At 32.9% G+C, this 25,336-nt stretch overlaps 3 protein-coding genes across 7 annotated transcripts; 2 read left to right on the top strand and 1 right to left on the bottom strand.

Moving 5' to 3' along the window:
- Positions 1–353: 353 nt before the first annotated feature.
- On the bottom strand, positions 354–6,222 carry LOC114417157 (protein MAK16 homolog). The gene is made up of 9 exons (XM_028382266.1): positions 5,947–6,222; positions 5,762–5,871; positions 4,794–4,912; positions 4,592–4,689; positions 3,048–3,135; positions 2,821–2,961; positions 2,561–2,678; positions 1,758–1,891; positions 354–749 (listed from the first exon to the last, which is right to left on the bottom strand). The coding sequence occupies exons 1-9, from the start codon at positions 6,006–6,008 to the stop codon at positions 705–707; spliced, it is 915 nt and encodes a 304-aa protein (XP_028238067.1). The 5' UTR covers positions 6,009–6,222; the 3' UTR covers positions 354–704.
- A 9,524-nt stretch (positions 6,223–15,746) lies between these two features.
- Positions 15,747–18,298, top strand: LOC114417156 (optic atrophy 3 protein homolog). Of its 4 annotated transcripts, XM_028382264.1 has the most exons (5): positions 15,749–16,076; positions 16,162–16,296; positions 16,716–16,789; positions 17,446–17,604; positions 17,884–18,022. In XM_028382264.1, exons 1-5 carry the CDS (start codon positions 15,945–15,947, stop codon positions 17,888–17,890), a joined length of 507 nt encoding a protein of 168 aa, XP_028238065.1. In that variant the 5' UTR covers positions 15,749–15,944; the 3' UTR covers positions 17,891–18,022. The 4 variants fall into 4 exon arrangements, with proteins under 4 accessions (XP_028238062.1, XP_028238064.1, XP_028238065.1 ...); XM_028382261.1 differs by having other exon boundaries at positions 15,747–16,076; positions 17,446–18,008; XM_028382263.1 differs by having other exon boundaries at positions 15,748–16,076; positions 17,518–18,008.
- Positions 18,299–19,823: 1,525 nt separating this feature from the next.
- Positions 19,824–24,552, top strand: LOC114417155 (transcription factor VOZ1-like). 2 transcript variants are annotated; one of them, XM_028382260.1, is made up of 5 exons: positions 19,824–20,037; positions 20,694–20,921; positions 21,039–21,197; positions 22,893–23,493; positions 23,670–24,552. In XM_028382260.1, exons 2-5 carry the CDS (start codon positions 20,700–20,702, stop codon positions 24,122–24,124), a joined length of 1,437 nt encoding a protein of 478 aa, XP_028238061.1. In that variant the 5' UTR covers positions 19,824–20,037; positions 20,694–20,699; the 3' UTR covers positions 24,125–24,552. The 2 variants fall into 2 exon arrangements, with proteins under 2 accessions (XP_028238061.1, XP_028238060.1); XM_028382259.1 differs by having other exon boundaries at positions 19,826–20,037; positions 20,698–20,921.
- The last annotated feature ends 784 nt before the right edge of the window (positions 24,553–25,336 follow it).

Here is a 25,336-nt window from a genome sequence, read left to right as displayed (position 1 = left end):
ATAGGGAAAACTACACAAGCAAATAATTTGTTCAAGGGTTTTTCTCATGCTATAGGATCGCATATTCAACCAAAAATTGTTGGTAAGACCAAAAGTAATTTGACACTTGAGTAAAGGTATCACTTTACCCCCAAATGGTTCGACATGGTAAGGGGTTGCCAGATAAACAACCCCAAATACCTCCTGATAAAAAAATAATCGTATTTCAATCAAAACCAGCTTTTATATTTATTTATTTTGGATATAAGCTTTAGTTTATTTGTTGAAAATATTTTCTCCCCCCCCCCACCAGACACAGCCAATTTTATACATAAATGAACGCTAGATGTCAACAAAACATCTGTAAAAACCAGTTGAAGAAAAAAATATTAGAATGTGCTTAACTTGTGCTTAACTTTTTCAAAACTTACAAAGGACTCCAAATTCCAAAACCTGGCTGAGCTGCGTGACCCAAGAAAATTATAAAAACACCCTAATGGTCAATTAATGCAGGAATGAGATGCTCCACCTCTATCAAACAACCCTAGACTACAATTTATGGCATTTGCCAGAACTCTTCAGAACAAATATGAAATAAATTAAAAAGAAAAGAGGAAAATCTATATAATTTCAAAAGCTGAAAAAAAAATAGAAGACTCAATAATCAAAATTCCGATTCTGCTATAGCATTTTTCCTCTCCTGTCCATAACAATGGCGAATGCAACTATTGTACCATCCTCTGTCTTTCACCAGCGTCCTCACGCTCAACCTGAAAACAATAAGAATCAAGGTTGCAATATCAGGTCCTGAACCCAAGATATTTTGGGTATTTCATACATCTCTAAACTCTATCAGTGTCAACAATGAAGAAAATTACTCTAATATGGAATTGTATATAATTCAACCCTGTATGGCTGGCACTCATACAGTCCACTATGTCATTGCTTTTGCTTTTCAAAAGTTAATTCTAAAATTAAAGATGGAATGGAGCTAACTGATGCCCTATTCTTTAAAGAGTAACGAATATTAATCATAAAATTACAGCATGTGTCTGGCGTAATGATCTGTTATAACTTTCAGAATGTAGCTTTGGCAAACCAAACACAAAACAAAAACCAAGTAAAATCAAGCAACAGGAACTGAGGAAAGGAAAATATCGACAAGGATTTGATTCACATCATTGTCAGTGCACGGTACACAGAAAACACATGCACATATAACATATTATTGAAGTAAACAACAGAGGATTGGCTTTGTTAATAACTAAAAAAAACTAACATACCCCAGTGCCCCGAAGCTCCTTGCTATGTGAAGGTATGGGGGAGGGTCATTATATGCAACACTACCCTTGCATATGCAAAGAGGCTGTTTCCATATTAGAGAACCCATGACCAACTGGTCATCAAGGCACAACTTTACTGCTGTGCCAGGGATCGCCCCCACTTTGTTAATAGCTAACTTCTTTAAAAAAAATAAGAGGCATTGCTCAATTTTCAATCTCAGAAAATCAAAATTGTTTCCACTTTCTAACATTATCTTGAAAGTTCGGAGCACTGAAATTGCAGTCTATGGTATCATTTATTTGAAAACAATAATGGGTATGGCCTTCAAATTAGAACTGAATGTCAACAATTATAAATTATACATATTGAAATTATGATCTGCAAAACTTCCCCAAAGTTAAGATGTTCACAGAAAGTAATATATAGAATTACAATATCCAATAGCATTTAAAAGCGCTGATATTTTTTCATAGAAGAAAATATTGTATAATTACCTCAACAAGTACCCTTGTCTTCTTTAATTTAGAACCAAGGCCATTCTTCTCAAGTTTCTTTGAAGATAATGCCATTTTCCTTTTTGCTCTACTCTGATCAATTGCTTCTTCCTCTTCATCATCAGTGCTTTCAGCTGCATTAGTAAGACTTTGTCATGCTTTTGCTTTTCAAATGTGTAAGTTTGGAACTATTTCAAAACTCGTGAAAGGTGACACAGAGATTCCTTCTCAATATGAAAGGTTATCATTTGCAAAAATTGTTTGTATAAATTATTAGATTAGATTATAATAATTTGAAAGTAATCAGAAGACATATGATTGTAGATCAGTAAACTTTGTTTTAATTTTTAAATCTTTTTCCTTTTAACATCATAATTTCCATAAATTTAAAGATGAAAAGACTTGGAAGATCTGATTACAGAATCAAATCTAGAATAAATGAAGTACATGAGTGACTAAAGAAATTATGCAGCCAACAAAATTCTCATCTAATATATTCAGCATTTGAAGTCAAAACAAAACTAAGATAATAATATCCTATCTATTATGTCTACCTAACTAGGTGCAGAACATGGATAACATGACCTGCTTAACTATATCATACCAGCCTCTTGGTCAGAATCCTTGAATTTGGGCTTCATAATCAAGCAAAACCAAATTCCTTGTTGAGTGAAAAAATATTTAAAACAAAAATGGAAACCTAATTCACGATTTCATCACTTACAAAAAATGTCATTCAATATATATTTGAACGTGTGAAAAATATTCAATCCATGTTGCAAAGCTTCTAAACTAAATGTTACCATTTTCATCATCGTCAAAATCACCCTGAGACTTGAGAGTTGCAAAACCACCAAAATCCTCCATGTCTTCTTCCTCTTCAAGTTCATCATAACCTTCTACATATTCTACCTCTGGTTCCTGTTCAATCCAAAAACAAACAATTGATAAATTGAACAGACTAAACACATTAAAAAGTTAAATTCCAAATAGTTTTAACTGAAACATAATTGACAACAGAAAAAAAAAAAAAAAGAAAAAAGATGGATAAGTGAATACATACCTCTTCATCCTCTTCTTCATCAGCAATTTGAAGTTTCTCCATATCAAGAACTTTATTGTACTCTTCAAGAGGATAATTGTATATATCACTTTGTTGATAAACTCCTTTTTGAAGGCGTTCTAATAGCTCTTTTTCAATAGACTAAATAATATTCAAAAGCACCAGTGAGTAATGTGAAAACAACATACAATTTAATGGGCATGGGTAACATTAAGATTAACTATGACCTTTTCTAACAAAGCTGCTTTTTCGGCCTTCTCTTCTCTTCGAGCCTCTCTCTTTTTCTCTTTCCTTGGAGTTGTCATTATTTTCTCCCTGTACAACAGCAACCACAATAACCAATATGATAAACTGCTATGGAGAAACAGATATGAACTTTCATTGTAGACAACGACCTAAAATATAGATAAAGGTATAAAGAATTGCCATATGAATGTAACACAATGCAAAGATCTCACATCAAACATAAAATCATATTCAAAATAATATATACACATGTAAAAATAACAGACGGGAAGAATACCTATAAAGTCACAGCAGTCAAATAAATTCTAGTTTAAATTCTGAAAAGGGAACTTATCCACAAACAGATTAGTGTCAAATAAAATGGGATCAAACAGATTAACACTAAAATTTAGTGTTCGAGGGACATGAGACAAAATCTTAAAGTTATTGAATTATAGCATGTTTGGTTTAGATTCACTTCTAGCATAATTGATTAAAAAATCATGGTAGGAGTGAAGCAACAAATAGTTGCTTCAGATCTTTCATGGGGTCGCCATGATTTTATGGACCAGAATCAATTCTCACTTGTTATCCAAACACACTATTAATCTTATAGGCTTGAAGAGAAGGCTGAAAAGGCAGATTTTGGTGCATACTCAGAATGGTTCAATACAAAAACAGATCCTATAGAACCTATTATTTACAAAAACAGATCCTATAGAACCTATTATTTCTGTTTATATTATGACTACATACATATGCTTTGCTTTTGGTCCATTACAATGTAGAAGTAATTGATTTCTAGTAAGTGTTTCCTGATTATTAAACAAATAAGCAAACAGAAAGAAGCAGAAAAAACTGGACAAAAAAGTCAACCACAATATTTCTAATGTGATGTGCCCTCTAATTAAGCAGATAGGCTACCCCTCATTCATAAACTTGTCCCTCTTTAGAATTACTTGTCACAAAATGTACTTCGAAAGAATAAGCTTGTAGTGTAATTATGTCAAATTACAAAAAACAAAGTAGACAATCCATTCTAATAAATATTGGATAAAAAACAAAAGTAATGAGAAGGTTGTAAAATTACATCTACAAGTGGGAGATCTATTTTTTTCCTTAGCTGGAGTAGTATAATGTTATTCTCACTAAATTGGATTTTAAGGAGAATCAGCACCAGAACTAAGCATCATGATAGTAGTCAAACATTTAGTTGGTTTGTCTTGGCTTCCCTCATTTCAAGGAAGTGAAGGAACAAGCCAAATTTAGCCCATAGTCTAAACCATCAGCAACTGATTCATTGAAAATCAGATGTAATATGGTGGGGCTTTGAGCTTTTACTTCATGTGGTAAATTCTTCAGAAAATTATATTTCCTTCACACACACATGCAAAAATGCATTTATCAGATTGGTTATTCAAATGTTCAGAATCAACAAGCAGGAATCAAACAAATTAAGAGCATCTGGAGCACAAGCTTCTTATGGATAAATTAGGTATGGTTTGTCATGATAAAACAAAATGCACATGAGAATTTGATTTCAAACCTTGTCTTCAAAGCAAGTTTCCTCATACGTATCCTCATCTGTGTCATTTTGGTCAAGCGTTGCTTTATCTTGTGTATAAGAAGTTTGGGCCAATACAACTGCCAATGCAGAATGGTCAAGCACACAACTGATCTTGATAATCACTAACATGTAAAACATTGAATACATAAACATGTCAAAAGACAACGTAGATCCACAGTACCATATGTTTGTCTATGATTTCAAGTGCCTTCTCATAATTCCTTGGCAACTTTACTCTTTCCCACAAATCTTTCGGCATATGAGCTCTTTCGATAGTTTTCATGTAAAGGTAAAACACTCCTGCAACATCCAATGCAATATCATGATTATTTGCATACTCTGCCATGAATTCCCCACTTATAGCATTGGCCATTCATCAGGATAACCATTAGGGGCATTTCGAAGAGTTTCCATGAGCTTTTTTGAATTTATCTTGATATTTCCGCAGAAAATTAAAGCTGATTCGTTAAACAGTGAAGCTTATTGAATTAAGCAACAAAAATTTTCACAAATTAAGCTATGATTAAGGGTCCATTTGCTTAAACTTAAAAAAGAAATTAATAAAATAAGCAATTTTCTGCTTTTTTTTAAGATGCGAATCCTATAAGCCAGTTTGTTTAAACTTAAAAAAAACTGTTTCTTATATAAGTGCTTATTTAAGAAGCTGGTAGGATTTGCTTCTTAAAAAAAGCAGAAAAGTGCTTATTTTAGGTAAAAAAAAAAAAAAAGTAGTTTAGACAAACACATCGGAAACTCATAAAACTGCATATTTTGTTTAAAAAAACACTTGTTTTAAAAAATAAGCTTAAACAAACTGCTTTTTTATGTTTAAACAAACTGGTCCTAAATAAATGCTCATTTAAGCTGTTTATCCAAACACGCCCTTAATCATTGATATGTTGCACACAATAAAACCAAACCAGATTATTTCCATATGGGCACATGAAGAACAAAAGTGAGACATCAAAGACAATTTAAATAGGGCCTCACAAAGCCATCTTGTGGATTCTCCAAAGAACCAAACTTTAACCTCAACTCAACCAAAGGGTGCAGCTTCATTCACACCCCACAAGCATTTCATCGCTACGCATTAATTTCTACCCCCAAAAAAGCCCCCCCAAAAAAAAGAGTGCGTGTAAGCAAAAGTACCATTGTCATCGCGAATGGTGGCATAGCGACTATTAGCCAAAGGGCACGAGCTTCGGTTACAAACCCCAGTCACGTTGTAAGGGTTTCTACAAAAATTCCCCGTCGCAATTCTACAAAAGAAAAAAAAATCATAAATCTGAGGAGGAAGTAAAGAAAGTGAAAATTGAAGAAGTGAGGGTACTTACTTGGCCATGTAACTGCAATGGTTGTGCCTGATAACTTGCCATATGACCTCGTCGTGCTGCATCGCTGAAGCAAAATTTTAGGGTTCTGCTTCGGTGGCGGTGTCGTTTCAGGGAGACGACACGAAGATGGGTGTCGTTTGGTTGCGGAGTGAGAGAACCAGAGGCGCCGCTGTGAACGATGGAAAGGGAAGGGCTTACTTTGAGAGACGACGGTGGCCTCCGTGAAAAAGCGTTAAGGGTAGGTTTCACTTCAGGGTTTTATTTGAGGTTCTTCGTCATCTCATGCCTTAATTTAATTTAATCTTTAAAATCTGTCCAAAAAAATCTTGTAATAATTCACTCAAAATTTTGTCATAGAAAATCATAAGAAAAAATTGTCAAAAAAAAATTCACTCTAAATTTTGATACAACGGGATTCGTCAATTTAAATTGTTACTTTTTCTGCAATTTAAATTTTACTTCATAGTAGTAGTATACTATAAGATGTTTATTTTAATATATATATATATATATATATATATATATATATATATTCCATCCCTTTTTAGTATTTTTTTCATTTCGGTTACTCCTATAAAATTTTTTGTTTGTTTTAATTATTACAAAATGCATTTATTTTTTTTCTTTGTAAAATATTTATTATAGTACTTTTAATAGTAAAAAAACATTTCAAATAATAAAAAAATGTTATTTAAAATTTTTTAAGGAAGAAAAATAAAATAAACTTATTTTATAAAAACAAAAATTAAAAAACATTAAATTACAAAAACTAAAAGACATTTAAGTCTTAAAGGAAACAATGAATTGAGTTAGGACATTTAAAGTATGATTTCAAATTATTTTTAAAATGTATTAAGTTCAATTTGTAAATTTAAATTTGTAAAAAATAACTTTAATTTTAGAAAATCAATTATGAATATCTTGATTCTGGAAACTTGGTAAATAAATCGTTTAAAAATAAAAACTCTTCAATTTTTTATTTCAAATATAGTATTAAAAGCCTTCTAAAATAATTGATTTGTTCAACAAATAAATTTTTATGATAAAGAATTAAGATTTTAATTTTTATTCGCTATTAGTATAAATATTTTTATATTTTAATTAAAAAAAAGTAAATATAACTTTTAAAATAATATTTTAAAAACTAACATTTTTTGGCTGAGGGAAAGGGGCTAAAGCTGAAACCCAAAAAGAGAACTAACGAACAAAAGCAACCCCACTAACATCAGCTAGTAACGACAAAGACAAAAAAATGGGAGACTCAAAGGATATGTATGCATCCTAGTGTGCTTCGCCAAAGCATCTGCAACACGTGGGAGATTCTAATATGTCTTAACCAACATATTTATTAATCCTCTCGACAAAGTCATTCAGATACGTACCATGCATGCACCAAGGCGCACACGAACTTAAGACGCAAGAGAAAAACTCAACATGCCAACCCAGAGAGTTTTTAATAATACCACCGCAGGAGGCCTTGAAGGTGGAGCTGGAAAAAGCACCATCACAGTTAACTTTCATCCAATGCTCTAAGGGAAGGAGTCATTTCACCTGACAATGAACAACTAGGTATTTCTTAACAAAAGTGTGTGATTGTGTCATGAGTCTCTAGCAATTATGTCCTCGAGCATACTATCAATCTTCTTGCACATGGTCATATCCAGCTCCTAAGCACCATTAAACACCATGTTGTCATGTCTCAGCCATATAAAGTTCATGGTAATCGATCCCAAAGCAAATAGGTCAATCATCCTTCAAATGGTTGGTATTATTCAAATTCTCCATAAGCCAAACCTCCAAGTCCCCTTGGAAAAAAGAGGTCCAAGCTTGGGGAGCTATGATATGCTTCCACAATCTTCGCATATTGACAATCACACACGACATGAATGACAGTCTCAACTTCCCCATACATCGGACAAGCAGGACTATCTACTATAAACCTCAAATACCTCTTGGCATTTGTATAAAAGGCATCATGGCTTAACTTCCTCAAAAAAGACAGATTCGTTTGGGTCCTTAACCTTGCAAAGAGGATCATGTTGAATCACAATCCCATTGGTGATAGTTTGATATGCCACTGCCAAGGAAAAGTCCTCATCCTTTGAGCCTTCCCAAGTCAAAGAATTTAACACTGCTATACTACAAGGAGGAGGAATAGCCAAGATAATGTTACCTATCTCGATTGGGAGCATTTCCTTCGGATAGTTGGAATCCCAACCTCCTTCCAAGTTGACCACTTCCCCCACCTTTTTTATAACATCCTCTGCAAGAACAAGCTTGAGGGAAAGACTTTCAAGAGTGCCCCTCTAAGGAACCCATTTATCTTTCCAGAAAATGATGCTTCTCTCATCCCCAATGAGCTAAGAGATATTTCTCTGGAATTTCTGCCAACAAGCGTGAATGCCACACCATAAGTTTGAACAAGTGGTGTTCAAGTTAATGGAAGGCAAAAGATTATTCGTGCATCCATACTTAGCCCTGACAACTTGGGCCCAAAGGTTGTCCTTATTGTTACACATGTCTCCGAATGACCTTCAGCTAGCATATATGCTTTGTTATGCTCATCAACATCATCCCATTGGAAAGATGAGTCAATTGATCAAGTTTATCGCATGTGGATTTTGGGAGGAAAGAGGATTGCATGGTATAGGCAGCACTACTAGAAAATAATAATTTAATGTCGGCCAGTTAACATCGATTTTAGAAAAATCGATGTTAACCAAAAGCGAAGTGATATTTTTGTAAATAACGTGTCATTGTTAACATTGATTGTAAAATAATTGATGTTGAGCATGTAACTTAACATCGGTTTTATGAAAACCAATGTTGTGATTTATTTCTTGACATTGATTTTTCTTAAAATCAATGTTGTAGTTTATGTCGTTGTCATTCTAATGTTTCTAATGCCCTATTTTCCATGATATCGTGCCATTCGTTCCTCTTCCCTTAAAAATTTCCAAACTTTGCCATCACACTATGTGCATCTCCACCATCACGTTGTTCCTCAGCCACAACTTCAACCTCATGAGTGTCCTTGAGGTCACCATTAAAGTCTGCTCCTACCAGGCCAACTTCACCATCTTCGTCGTCACCAAGCACAAGAAGGCCTCGTTGAAGATCGTCGTAGTGCTCCAGGACTATATATATAGAGCAGTACAATGACGCCTTGGAGAACCTCCAGAAGTCCATAGAGGCCATTCCGTCACATGATCTCGGCACCATTATCGATATGCTTAGTGTTGTTATGGCAGATGTTTCTGAGTGCGAGAGTAGGTTTGAGGAGCATAAGGTTAGCATTACTACTAGCATTTGACTTTCCATTGCTTCATTGATTCCCTATTAGGAAGGGTTTGCTCTATTAGGAACGATTGGTTCCTTATTAGGGTTTGACGAGAACCCTAAGGACTATGTCAATTGCTCTACCATTCAGTGGCATCATGTCTCTGTTTATCCTCAAAAATTGGGAGACCTTCTCACCAAACAAGTTGTTGCTTCGTATATTATCACAGGTAAAGTTTTTGTCCCTTTTCCCTTTGTTGTTTTTCTCACATTTTCTTATCTTTGTTGTTTTAAGAAGGAGTTGGGGACACAGGAAGGGAAATATGGTTTATGGAAAATGGTAGAATTGTGATTGTTCACTATTCACATCTCAAGCATTTGTCAATTTATGGACTTGTTTCATGTTACCATAAGTGATAATGTATGGTTTTTTATTTGTCTTATGTAATGTTTTTTGGACTTGTTTCATGTTACCATAAGTGATAAATTTTCCAGACATGTGCCAATAACTCATGCATATATGTATACAATTTTAAAGCATTCTATTTTTCATAAGAGTGGATTGCTAAGTAGTTTTGGAGTTAAAATGTTGGTATAGATGAAAATATAAGCATGAAACTTCTAAGAAATTGGTTAATTATTAATGGAATATTGGTTAAGGTTCCTACATGATTTTGTTTTTAATTTTGTTGAAAATTAAAATTTCAGTTTCTTTAAGAGAATAACAAATTATTTGGAAAACTTTGCGGAAAATTGTATTGTCAGTCTTTCAAGGGAATTCTTGTTTGATATACTATACTAAATGTTATAATTAGATAGAGGATGGTATAATAGATATTTGGTTGTTTGAATAATTCATTAACAAAAGGATAACTCTTACCTTTAGATGAATATTTGCAATTTTCAACGAATTGTCAATACTATTTGCTATGTTATTATGAAGATAAATTAGAAGATGCTTAAAGTTAAAAACTTTGAGGAAGATACTTAACACTATGTTAAAGGTATAAAGCATTTTGTTACTGATAGTTTATAGGCTTCTTTCTGTTCCAAATTTCATGTTGATATTTGCTTTATCTTTATTGTGTAGTTCAATCTACAGATGAATCATTTTCACTAGAACTCATCAAAGGATAAGATCAAGAAGTTGAAGATTAGACTAGTTCATTTTCACCAAAACTGTTTCATGGTGATGAAAATGAGAAAGTTATTGATCCTGAAGAGGATCGATCTCTATTGATAATCTTTAAACATGGTTTTTAACAATAATCTCTTTGTGTGAGTGTGTTTGTGTGTGTCAAGTGTATAGACCAACTCTACAATGATGGTACATTCGTAGGAGTGAAAATGTATGATTGAAAAGGAAGAGCAGCAGAGATGAATTCAACAAGCAATGGCATCAAAGCCTGCTCCACCAGAAGACAATTTTGAGAAGAAGGCCATGAAAGCTATGAGAGTTATGGAAGATGTAGTGTTTAGCTCTGGTGATGAAGTGAATTTAGATTCACAGGTATCCTATCTTAGTTATTTATGTAAATTTCTATCTTTGTGAAATGTCATTGAATGCTCGTCGCCTTCTATGATTCTTAGAAATTTATATGTTTGATAGATTTAAAAATACTTAGTTCATTGTACGATTATATAAAGTTCTGGTTATGTCTACCCTTAAATTTTAGGAAGTTGAGATATAAACAAAATGCATTTCAATTTTAATTTGAAAAAAAAACACATTTCAAATACCATATTATTTTAAAGTAGCTCTATCAAGAATGTTAGCACCAAACCACCCCATCATCGGTCTCTTCTCTTTAACTTAACCAAACTATGACTTCAGTCTTCAACTTTGTAGTATCACTTTAGTCCTTAATGACAATATAAAACATCATTTGAGATTCAAGTCAACTTTTGGCTTAAAACGACTTAAGAAAAAGGGTTTTGAGAGGTGAAATCCAAATCCATTATGAGTAACATCATATTTCAATATATGATGTTTGTCATCAACAAAGTTAGTGTAGAGGGACGAAATCACGAAAATAACATATTTCAATATATGGAGGATTGATTTCATCAATTTCAAAGTACATAGACTATAACCATGTTTGACGGAAAGTAAAAGGACCAAAAACACATTTTTCCCATAATAAAACCACACAATAATCTTTATTTATTCTTATTTTTTTAATTCCTTAAAGCTTTGCAATAAAAAATTTAGTGGGATGCACTATGTTGAGTTTAGCTTATTGCATTTGGTGTTTACATTGGAGTTAGATTCAGTAGTTTTATGAAATTACTTCATTCATACTTCTTTATATTTTGATATTGACATCTAGATTTTTTTTTTTACTTTATCATGTGATTTGTTTTTTACCTTATTGTTGTTGTATCCTATGGGGGATTTATCACAATGGCATTGACAGAGGATATACAATTATGGAACTTGGGAGGTAATTGTCACCTTATAACTCCTAGATCAACATAGTTAATTGGTACACTTTTTAGTTCATAGACTCACGATTATTGGTAAGTTTGTGATTCTTGTATGTTTTACTATTAGATCTAGGTTTATAGAAATAACTTCAAGTCAATGCTAGTTGCAGTAGTAGTTTCAAATGAAGAATTTTCCAATAAGTGGGCATACTCAAATGGTCACATTGGTTCCCCCCCCCCCCCCCCCCAAACTCTGCTCATTTGATCAATTGAAGAAATATGTGTTATTTGAGCTCAAGTTGACATCTAAGAGAAATAAGGTAACACCTACCAACAATGAAATGATGTTAAAGTAAAAACTTTATTGCTTTAGGTATGAAAAAAACTTAAAATTATTATTATTATTATTGGAAAGATTTTTAAACTATGAAGCATGAAGGCTGCATAACATAAACAACAAACTAGAAAGACTTTGATCTTGCAATCACAGAACATTATGGTATATGATTCTCTAATTGTCTTGTTTCCTCTTCAATTTTCGTCCTTCATAAAACTAGCTGAGGGGATTTGAACATATAAAGGGGGTGATATTAGAGCCAGATGAATTTGACATGAAAAAAGATTTGATGACTGCAACACTAAAGACGAAAAGAAACAAACTACTTAAGTATTATTAAGTGATCAGATATCCTCTTATTTTTGTCCTTACTTGGCTTACTCTTATTCATTGTCGTCTATTTAAAAAGTGGTGTACACTGGAAATACCCACAAAATTGTTGATATGTAATAGATGGAAATAGATGAAATGTACCAAAGTTTGAAAGGGAAAAAAGCATACCTTCTAAGTTTTCTTTATTCTAGACATGGATATGTATATTTAGTAGTACCCAATAACCCCATTCCATAACTTATGGTGGACACATTAGAGGCATGATGAGAAATTATGGAACTTGAACAATTACCATTCTAATGTTATTCAAGCCCTTGGAGGAGTTGAAGGAATTCTTAAACACACTTTATTCAAAGGAACATAGTAAGTCTTACTTGTTTTGTTGTTTGAATTTGGTTATTCTTGTTTAGTATTTAACTCTTGTTATTGTGTGTCTACTATGTAAAAAGTTGTAATTGACTTATTGTTATTTTTCCTTGTTAGTTTTCCAACTTGGGAAGGTCTTTTTGGGAAAAGGCATCATGGTTTTGAGGAATCTATGAAGTATAAGAAGCTTACCAATGCTCAAAGATTTGGTCTAAACCAGATACCCAACTGAAGATTTACACCAATGCTCACCAAGGCATCTGTTTACAGCAAGGATAATCTTTGAAGATATCCCTTCAGATATTTAGAGCTCACTTGTGGTAGAAGATCCATGAGAGTGTTGTTATAGATCTCTGTCAAGTTTTGGATCAAGAGTTGGATGCTTTGGAGGTTGAAATTGTTCAAAAGGAAATAATCCATCCAAGGAAAAACTACAAAATAAGCAATTCTTGTGCGAACACTCTTCCCTTTGTTGCCCATAGATGGCCACCAGTCTTGTAGCTGAATCTATGGATTTTTTTTTTATCAAAAGGCAAGAAATAAGTAGTGGGTTGATGTTCAACTACAATGGGGTGATTATGACTCAGGCCAAATTTATGGACTACACAACAAATAACATTTTGATTCTAATGTTTTATACTACAGTAACTTTAATTTTTATACTCTAAAAAATAGTTGCTACATATTTGTCATTTATTTGCTGCTAGTAAAGTTATATGTAGTTCTAATTTTGCAGGTTTCTATTTCCGTTTGATATTTTTGGTAACTCTTATTATTATTATTATTAAAAAATTTGCAACAAACAACATTGATTGGTCTAAAATTGATGTAGAATGTGCCTTTACAACATCGGTTATGACCAAAATCAATGTTATAAAGGCACATTCAACATTGATTTTCGCCAAAATCAATGTGGTAAGCACATTCAACATATAGAAAACGCTTCAAATTACACAATATTATCCAAAATTTCTACATCAGTTTCAGCTATAACCGATGTAAATAATGATTTTCAACATTAATTTTAAAACCAATGTTAAAACTCCTAAATAACTGATGTTAAAGCCCTTTTATGTAGTAATGTTGGGAGAGAGAACATGATTGATTTAGATAAACTTAGCCAACGACAACTACCTATCTTTCCAAGAGCTCATATGCTGAGAAGCCTTCTCCAAAACACCTTGAAAACATTCTTTTCCCACTCGAGAGTGGTGAAGCTTTATCCCAAGGTATTTACCCAAATTTGAGATCCTCTAGAAGCCAAGAGCTTTAGTTGGTTGATTGCGTATAGCCCAATTGACGTTCTAATAATCAACCTTATCATCATATTTGTAAAACAATAGGCAACATGTTGTTGTTGGTCTGATTAAAATTGGACTTGCATCCTTTATAATATTCAATTTAATCTCCTGTGAATCGGCAAAACATGATTGAAAAGAAAAATCACACTAAAGGTGACAAGCCCGATTTTCTATAAAATATCACTAATCAAGAAAATTGATAAATAGTTTACACAAATGTTATATTAACAAAAAAATATATATTTCCAAATTAATATTTTCATTCAATTTTTCATTATCTCTTCTTTTTGTTATTCAACTATATTTTTTACTTGTGTGATGCACAAGATAATTAGAGAGTTTGAATATATTTACTTAATTTTTTTTATTTAAGGTACAATATAAGGAGAACAACAATTGTTTAAGTTACATGACAATTTTTTTTTTTACATTATTTGATAGATAATGATCAACCCAAGTAAAAGAGTGTCAAATTTCTTATTATATTTTTTATTAATTATTTTAATGCAATTATTATTATTATTATTATTTGTAACAAAAAGTTATATCCCCTAATTTAGTGGGTAACAAAATTTCAGGTTTTTGTTCTTACCTTTCCAACTCCTCATGGATTGGCATACAAATCTTTAGATCAAGTAGTTTAGTATTGTCATGTTCATTAAATTTATGTAAATGAAACATACCTTAAATTATATATATATAATATTAATGTCACAATTTTATCTTGAACGAGATTTGCTTTTATTTAATGAAATTGAACAATTGAACCAAATTTATTAAGAATTTGTGCCGTGTATTGTATTGAATCACACTTCATCAAACATAATATATGACCTCCATGCAATTGTCTATGCTTGATAAAATGTTGTTCACTATAATTTGCTAAAGTGTAAAAATAGGTCTAGACAATTGACAGCATATACTATGCTTGACAATAATAATAAACAAGTAAAAAGTAAAGCGTAATATTTATTCTTTGCTATCCACTCAATAATCAAATATGTTTATCTAATTTAAATTATTTTTCATAGTGTCAAGTCTCATGTGTTCACGAGAGCTCTATATATGAATAGTAAGGAAGAAATATTTTCCAAACATGGAAAATCAAATTGCCCATATCATAATTCTTGTTGATATTTTGATACTATAATTGAATGGCGTAACAATTTTTAAGTGAATATTAGAAAACAATTTCAAATATATTTTATCTTTAAAATATGCTACTAACAATCTATGACTTTCTATTATATCTTTCAATATATTGTTTCCATCATTCTTAATTATAGGTTGAATTTGAATATTTCTTAAAAGATAATATCAATATCAACAAAGATAATACAAAAATAATTACTTGTGTCTATTCCTTAAAAAGCCATCCAACATTCGAATTCTAATTAATTCTTGAATATGACAGTTACTTCCTACCAATATCGTGGTTAGAAAAAAAAATCAATAAATTTAAAATAATAATGTATTACATAAAAAATAATAATATATCATAACATAAATTATTTTTCATAGATCTAAAATATAATCTATATGAAAAAAAATTTGTTACTGATTTTAATTATAATAAATTATAAACTTTTATTTACTCCAATACATGCTAAAACTCTAGTTATTAATTATTAATTAATCTGAAGCAAGTGAGAATAACAACCTTAAAAAAATGCTTTAATTTCGCCTCCTTGGCGAAGATTCTGGACCATCGAATTTAACTATGCATGTGCATAATGCATGTGCATGTATCATGATGTATGCATGTATGTATTCGTTTTACTTTTCTGCTACTCTGATCATTTTCTTGTTGAGGAAGAAAGATGCTGATGAAATTCAAATACCCTCGTCGATCACACGCACCCAAGACCAAGAACTCAAGAAGGGTACCACATTCGCTTTATCACTATTAACTTCATAGTTTAGTTTCTCTTCTAGTCCAGAAGTACAAGTAAGTGATGGTGGTGTTTCCGGTGGTGAAGCTAGCAACACTCGCTCTGAGAACCGCGTGCAAACCAATCGCCAACAGGCTCAAGAAGGAGGCCGGTTACCACCTCAAGTTCCGCAATTTCATCATCAGCATTGCCCAGGTCAGCTCCCACTTTCATTCTTTCTCGCACGTGTCTGGTGTTGTGTTCGCACGTGTGATATGTTGTATTGTTGTATGTGTCTCAGGCCAATCATAGATTGACGACGAGAGTGCAGAGACGAATTTACGGTCATGCCACTGATGTTGCAATCCACCCTCTGAACGAGGAGAAGGCTGTGCAAGCTGCTGCTGATCTGCTTGGAGAACTCTTTGTCTTCTCGGTAATCATCATAAACCATTGTTATTATGAATTGCCTTCTATCTGTTTGTGTGTTTTACTACTGTTTTTATGCTATTGCTAATTGCAGATTGAAGAGGTTTAGCTGCGATATGATAATTAAATTAAATGACTTAAATGTGTTTTTTTTCCCCTTCAAATTTGGGTTTATCTTTTTTAGTCCCTCAAATTCGTGAAATGCTTTTTTTTTACTACCTGTTGACTAATTTGTGGCGGTTTGGATGCACTATTTGTGGTGGTTTTAATTTGGGGGGACTAAAAGAACTGAAAAAACAAAGTTAATAGTAAAGCGAATGTGCTACCCCTCAAATCCCTGAAATTTTGGCTTAAATACTATTTCCCAAGGTTTTAAATATCGGTTGCGGTCGTGATGCGGTTTTGTTGTGTTTGTTGATACCGCAGACAAATGTGGCCGATGCAATTCTAATCGCAGTTGCGGACATTTTAAAAACTTTGATGTTGCAGCCCAAAACAAGGTCACAGATCTTTTTTTAAAAACTTGCTATTTCTGCTTGTTTAGTTGCTTTCTTACATGCAATGCAATTAATGATAACCATATATGGCAGGGAAAGATATCCTTCCTTAATTTTATGCATAAGGTATTGGGAACTGGATTAATAGATTCAGCTTGTGCAGAGACTCCTTAGGTCAATAGGTTTGAGCTCATCAATAACAAATGGCAATGCAATTCATTGCCCAAACATCACTGATTTGAGCTTGCTTCTTATTTACAACTGTGGTATGAAATTAAGGTCTGGTTAATGCTAGGATGTTTTAACTTTTAAGGGAGTGCAGAGTGCTTATGGACTTTTCAGTTAACTCCCATGAAGCACCTTAAGCCAATCTACGAACAGCTGTCTAAGCTCCTGTGCGTAGGTTTTGCCACCGCCGAAGAGCTTTTGTAATCTTGTATAGGCTAGGTCCTTAATGAACTTCCCTTGTCTAGCAAAAGGGAAGTAAAAGATTTAAACCAGAGCATAAGATTCAGATTATAGTATTATTTGAGGGTGTAAAAAACCTTTCTACAATCAAAGTTGTGGCAATTAAAAAAAAAAAGTCTGTTTGTCAAATTATTCACATGGTCTTTGGTTGATATGTTCAAATCCATTCTATTTCCATTTATTTCTTACAGGACCCATGCTACAAAATTTTCATCTGTACCATCTATCAAGATTTCTGCTATCATCGATTTCGTTCTATTTAGGTTGCAGGAGCTGCCATCATCTTTGAGGTGCAAAGAAGTTCAAGATCAGAAGCAAGAAAAGAAGAATTACGTAGACAGGAGATACAGGTTGTCTTCCTGCCTTTGTCTGTCATGGATTATATGTTTTGAGGGTAAATTGTGGGTTGAAGCAAAGTTGGTCTTCTTGTAATTCATTTATTTTCTCTGACTGCTATGCATGATGGAGGTTTTTAAACTTGGATGCATTTTTTCCCCCTCACTGGGTTTTAGTTTTGCCTACCTATTTATTTTAGTCTTGTTTTCTTTCATTTGAGGTAGAGGAAGCCGTTGGGGGGACAAAAATATTCTAAATTTCAAGGATCTATTCACTTTTTTGTTACTTTGCAGGAAATAAAGACTAAGAATGAAGAATTGGCTAGAGAAATTGAACTTCTTGCACAAAAGCTTGAAGAGCTGGAACAACTTTCCAGGGGACGAGGACTACTTGGCACTCTTAACTTCAGACACACTCGTGTCTCTGAAGATAGAAAATCCAATTGATTGTTGCAATTGTTAAGCATTGCACACAGATTTTGATTAACAAGCAATACCTCTTGGTGTGGCAAGAAGCATGATATTGACAATGTGCAGATGGGTTACTGTATATTATATATGGAGGTACAATCAGAGCTAAAACCAAATTTTAGGTGTGGTGAGGGGCTTTGAGGATTTTTTTTTTGAGAGGGGCTTTGAGGATTAATCTTGTTCATACGAAATAAAACAAAATTGTACAACACATTTATGAATGCGTTCTTTTTGAAAATTTCCTTTCCAGGGACAAATTCAGCCTGCTAACTACAGTTTTCTAGCCTTTTGGATAATCTACATTTGTTTCCTTCAAAATTTTGTCCTCAATTACTTACTGTAACACTGATTTTTATAATGCATGATTTTTTTTATCATCAAATGTTAATTATTAATTGTTAGTTTTTTGTTAGCAGAGAAAATTAAATCCGTGATTTTTTTTCTCTCCCTTCATAATGCTTGATTTAAGTCTAGTGTTTTCATGTAATGGCATATGAGGTCATTACACTCACAATTCACATGCCTATTGGTGACTCAAATTATACATCCGTAATTTGGAACAATTGTCCTATGTAAAGTAAAACAAAAAAGAAATACAAATCAGATATAAGTTTAGTCTCCTTTTTTAAAATACTACATATAAAATATGAAAATAACCTTAATTGAGTTAGACATCATGAAACAATTTATATTATTGTTATATTGTATCTAAATCACCTGGTAAACCAGAAGAAGACACAGTGCAGTGTATAGAAAATAATCAAAGTGCAGGCTGCAGCAAAGTCTGATCTTATTCAGAGTAAGAGATCACAAAGTTTTCCCTTTGATTCAAATTACTACTGAGGAACACAAAGAACACACTATTTGTAAGGTCAAAAGAATTTATTTTGTACTTTTAGAAAGGATGCATAAGTCTTTTTTATTTAGTATACAAAGGAACATACGCTGCATCACTTTAAAAGATTGAGTATTGGGAGGTAACATATATTTTTAGCATGTTAAGAACCTAAAAGTTTTTTTTTTAATATAACTTTTATGATCAAAGTATACTTACAAGTTTTTATTATTTTATAATTATATTTACTTTTTAGTCTTCTGTATATTTCTTTATTTTGAAGCTAAAGTTACATTTAATAACTTCATACATTAAAAATATTTTCTTCTTAAATTTGATTTTGTAAGATATTTATCAAATATAATGTTTATTTACCGGAGAGTTGGGACCCATATTATAGATCTTATTTTTTCAATCTTTTTTTTATAATAATTATTTTATCTTTTTTTTTTAATATTATCGTATTTCCTACCTGTCTTTTTATGATAAAAGTTACCAGATGAATAATAAAATAAACAATAAAATAAGATAATCATATGTTATTAAATTAAATAACAATATAATATAATAATTATTTTATTTTTTCCTAAATTTTTTTAGTATAAAATTTCATCATATTATCATAAACATCGAACATGCTTACTTTAATTGGTTGAAAATAATGTTTAGAAAATGTTAGATGGTGATAATAATATTATTGGCACTTAATCTATAATTATTATAAAGAAAATAATTCTATTTGATATTATGTTTCTGAATATTTTTATTCTTAATTATTATAAAACTTTATAATATTTTAACTTCCAAAAAAATTACATATTTCAAAATAAGTTATAGCAACTATATATATATATATGTTTTTTTTTTCCCACAAGTATGGGTAAACGGAAAAGTGGAGAAGGGTATCAGAAGGCACACAACAAAAATTCTTGCGTCTAATTGAAGCCTTCAACGTGCACAAATACTAATAACTCGAAAAATAATAATAAAAATATGCAAAATTCAATTAGAGAGACGCACAATTGAGGGCTTCTCTGAGTCTCTCTCGTCTTGTGCTGATTCCAGCGGAGCCGTCACACTTCCCCTCTTCTACGTCGTCGTTTTGAACCCCATTGCTCCCTCTCTCCAATTCAAGGCCAAAGGTAACATACCCATCAAGCTAATTTAGCTTTAAATTCATCGTAGATGTAGAAAGCCCCAAACTTGGTCAACTGGGGTGTTGCTTTCCATCTGGGTACATCTATCAATGTTCAAATTTTCGTGTGTCACTATATATTTTTTTTGGAAATGTCAATGGCTATTTTGCTCAAGAGTTTTTATTGTTGATTGTGGTTGATCACTGTCATGCACCATGTTTAAAATCAGTTTCTGTTATGTTTTTGTTTGGTAGAAAAAAAGTTTGCGTTAATTGGGTCTTGGGGAGGAGTTATAAGGTTGGCTTGGTGGTAAAAGGAGAAGGGAGGGAGGGAGGGAAAGTCATGGGTGTGATTCGCCAACTAACAAAAAACTAACAATTAACAACTAATATTTGCTGATTAAAAAAAAATTGGGTCTTGGGGGACTCACCAGGATCAAGACATATCTCAAGGCTCAAAAACTGCTTGAAGAGGTGCTAACAGATTATCCACCGAAAAGGTTCTAACATGAGCGGTGGAATTCGAACCCACTTTGTTGTAGGATATGAACCCAATCCTTACCAACTGGATGTTTCCTTTTTTCTTTTAGAATTTTCCGATATTCTGTTATTTGATTGTGCTCATTAGTGTTCTACATTGGCTATTTTGTGATATTTGTCAAGGAAGGTATGATGAGAGAAAGTTTCAAGGGCAAGGGTGGATCTTCTTCTCTTCAATCCATGAAGGAGAAGGAAAAACACCTGGTGGAGAAGATTCAAGGGATTTTCAACAGTCTTCAGTGTGCAAGAAAGGAGGGCAGGGGTAATGACATTGTGATATTTGAGGAGCAGATGCATCAGTTGCTCCGAGAGTGGAAGGCGGAACTGGAGTCTCCGGCCAACTCCTTAGCTGTATGGTTTTAAATGTTAAGACATGGGATGATTATAATATCTGTGCTTTCCTTTGTTCATCTCAAAAAGATTTGGATGGATGTTGTTGTAATGTATGCTTGCATTGCCATTCTATAGGATGGAAGCTTTGGTTCATTTCCCAGCGAACTAGCCCAAATGTTGCTAGGAACTGAGGAGAAAGATGATGCTACTAGTCCATTGACAAAACCTGTGCCATTGAAGAATGAGATCCTTACAAATAACATTAGTGACATCAATTTTCAGTATTTTCAGGAGGTAAGTTTCTGTCACTAGTGCTTGAGAGGTTTCTTTTCTTCTTTTTAATATTTGTGGTTTGTTGCTTTCCCTGGTTCACAAAACTTTACCTGTATTATACTATTATTTTGGTTGTATGCTTTTGGAATAATTTCTTATGGTTAAAGATGAAAAATGAGATACAATATGTGTTTTGTTAATCTATATAAGTTTTTGCTGAATGACACTGACCTGAAGCTTATCTTTGCTGAGTGTGAATTTTAGAGGACTAAAAATTAATGAATTATATGTTTTAACTCTTGAAGATTTGGTTATATCATATAGACAGTAGACACAAGTCAGGATTCATTACCTTTATTAAAAGTGCTGAATTTTCTTAGAATTTGGGCTTAGGGCCTCACTAAACTCATCCCACAAAACTGGCTTGTAAGTTGAGGGCTGCCTAAGCATTATAAGCACTATTTACATCATATCTCTAGTTAATGTGGGGATTAAATACCACCCTTAAGGCTGCAATTAAGGAAGTCCCCAAAGAGGCCACAATAGGTGGGCTAGGGGTGACTACAATTAAGACGGCATTCTAACACAACCCCCTCATGCCTAGGGCTATGGGCCTGGAGCATGGCAATGCAGGTGGCCCAAAAACGAATCTAAGATAGACTTTGATACCATCTTAGAATTTCTTATAGTTAATGATTAAAAATATGAGATATAATATGTGTTCCATTAATCTATATATATATTTGCTAAATGACACCAACCATATGGGAAAAATTGCAAGGTCAGGTGAAGCTTGTGTTTGCTGAGTATGAAATTTGAAGACTAAAATTCGAAGGATCATATGTTTTAACTCTTGGGAATGGGGATTTATTTATATCATACAAACAGGCCATGATTCAATACCTCTATCAAAAGCATTGATTTGTATAGTTTGAGTGTTTTTTTTCTTGGTTTTAGATAGTAGATACTAAACAAAAAAATACTAATACCAAGGGGGTCTAGCTCAGTTGGTTGAGCAGGGTGTGTAAATGTTGTAAATCTCCTGATACCATGTTCAATTCCTATGGATTAAAAAAAATACCAATGAGACGCTTTAAGTTATGAATTATAGCATAAGGGAAGTCTACTAATGCCAGTGTGGTTTGTGTGGTCTTTTAGTTTGTTCCGTGCTAAGATAATTTCTTAAACCTTTTTGTTTATATGAGAAATGAACATGATTCCAATGAGCTATTCGCAAGTCATCCAGTTACTTGATGTCGTGTTGTAAGTTATTGAAATTTTTTGGCAGACCATGCAGCCTTGTTCTATTTTTTCTTTCCAGGTTGATTCCAACTTGTCAAAATTCACTGGTTGAGGTAGAATTACAAAAAGGGAATTCTTAAAAAATATATTTAGTTAGGAATAATGAACTACTTAACTGGTTAACATTGTTCTGACTTCTGAGTTGTTAATATGCATCCAATTACTGACTTGATTTAGCACCTGAGTGGTTTGTTGTTCTGAAAATGCAAATATTTTTACCATGAATTCTTTTTCTGAATTTTCTCAAAAAATAAAATTAAAAAAACAACAAAACTAATGTGCAATGTATGCAGAAAGAGAACATGTATAAGCAGAAAGTTTTAGTCTGTTTAATCATATATGTGCTTTACTGATTAATCTTTTATTTCCTCGCTTTTCTTGAAGAGATAATATTTGGCACTTGGTATCTTGCAGAAGCATTTTAATGATAACCAACCACTAGGTCATACTTTTGAAGGAAGTGCTTCAACTCTGTACAACAATGCTTATAATAGCTCAGATATGACACAGTTAGATTATCACCCATTCACTTTAAATCAAGATATGGGTCACAACTCTAATTTGTTGGGTCAGTTTGATTTATATCATGACCTCAGGCACAACACGGAAATGAAGAACAACTCAGAATCAACTCAATTTAGTTTAGAAGGTTTTGATTGTAGCCAATTCTTTGAAGCTGATGACAATGTGCAGCATGGAGAGAATATTATACCTAACATTCTTCCAAATATCTGCCCCCCACCTTCTGCTTTCTTAGCCCCAAAATGTGCCCTATGGGACTGTTTCAGACCTGCTCAAGGGGTAGAATGGTGCCAGAACTACTGTAGTAGTTGTCATGAGCTGTTGGCAAATAACGAGGGTCTTCCTGGCATGACCCCAATTTTGCGACCTTGGGGAATTGGTGTAAAAGATGGTCCTTTGTTTGCTGCTGTTCTTGCTAAGACGCAGGGAAAGGAAGTGGGCATCCCTAGTTGTGAAGGTGCTGCTTCAACTAAATCCCCCTGGAATGCTCCAGGTGAGTACACAAGGAGTTTATTAATTTTGCTGTGTTTCACTATTTAATTATATTCATTAAAGCTTTGCAAACTCTAGCAAGAGACTTGTCTATTGAATGCGTTGTAGAAGAAATTGTTCTATCTGTGCTTATTACTTTTCATCTTAATTAAACTGTTAGCATTTTTTTGGTTGCAGAGTTCTTTGATCTTTCTTTTCTTGAGGGTGAAACTGTTAGGGAGTGGCTCTTCTTTGACAAGCCTAGAAGGGCATTTGAAAGTGGAAATAGAAAACAGAGATCACTTCCGGATTACAGTGGGCGTGGTTGGCATGAATCAAGGAAGCAGGTAATGAAGGAACATGGGGGACAAAAGAGGTCCTATTACATGGACCCCCAGCCTCTTAGTTATCTCGAGTGGCATTTGTACGAGTATGAGATCAACAACCAGGATGGTTGTGCATTATACAGACTAGAATTAAAGCTGGTGGACAAAAAGAAAAGTCCTAAAGGAAAAGTGACCAAGGAATCTCTTACTGATTTGCAGAACAAGATGGGACAGCTTACTGCTGCTGTTCCATCTACTGATGATGGACAACCAGTCAAGGGAAAAACAAAGGCCAAGTCTGAGAATGATGAATCTCCCAACAAGTAAATTAATACTCCGTTGTGCGATTTTACCATATTACTGACCAACATGTACATATTTGAAGATGGTTCACAGCTTGTGGAAATTTCTGACTTTCCTTGAACAAGGTAAAAAGGCTAATAAAATTTTGCTTGTGGTAGAAGGTGCTCATAGTCTTGTGCTTAATTCATCGATATTCTACTTTTCTGATGGATCAGTGGGAGTTTCCTTTGTTGGCTGCTTTGCTATCAACCAAATTTCTGACATATTCTTAAAATTTAGTAGTGTTTATTTGGTTGTACATGTTCTTTAAATGGTGGGAACAATTTTATTTATCTTGTATTACTTCTACAAGTGCTGCAAATTGAATGCAAAATAGAGTTTCTGTATAGATATACTATGCATGCACTTTCCCTTCTGTTGAATGAGACATCACTTCTCTTATTTTTCATGCATGTTTGGTTTTAAGTTTAAAATTTTCCAAACCATGGTTTGGTCAAAGGCTTGTCACTTGTGCATTTAACCTGCAACTCCTGTGGAATTACTATTTTGAAGGACAAAACGTGGTCATTAAGAGAACAATCTTCATATTTTATCTGTTTGTTTTGCCCCTATTTCTTTCTCTATTTTATCTCTTTCTCCTTTATTATTGACCTTTGAACCTTTATTTTGGCTTTGTTATTGTGATTAGCAAATCAACTATCTAAAAAGACCGGTACATGTTTACAAATCTCATTATTAGGAGGGCATGCTGTAATCTTATATTATAATATTGTTGTTCATACATAACCAATCATTCACTATTTCTTTTGGTTCATGTTGACTAGTGCTTATTCTCCATGACTTGTTCAACCTTATCAACACTGAGGTTTGTGTGGCACTGACGTGTTAATGAGCTATCGGATGAGATGTTAAATTCTTTTCAAAAGATTCTTATTATTAGGAGAAATGTTGTCTTGGTAAATCCTTTTTTTTTTGAGTTAGATCTTGTTCATACTTTGAAAATAGTATTAAATGCAAATAAGAAGATTAAAATATAAAATTTATTTATTTATTTTTTATTAGCAATTAGAAAAATTATTAAAAAGATTTTGTAGAAGGATTCAAAATTATTTAAGTACTTATAGATGGAAGTAAAGACTAAAGATAATCTTGAAAGTCTCAGGATGTTCAATGTGTATGCCTATTTTAGTCTTTCTATATTGTGGTAAATAGAAACGATTGTGGAGCTGATTTCTT

The sequence above is a fragment of the Glycine soja genome, chromosome 6, assembly GCF_004193775.1.
Source record: "Glycine soja cultivar W05 chromosome 6, ASM419377v2, whole genome shotgun sequence".
Taxonomy (NCBI): domain Eukaryota; kingdom Viridiplantae; phylum Streptophyta; class Magnoliopsida; order Fabales; family Fabaceae; genus Glycine; species Glycine soja.
Note: the sequence above shows the minus strand (reverse complement) of the source record. Positions and strands in the feature narration are given on the sequence as shown.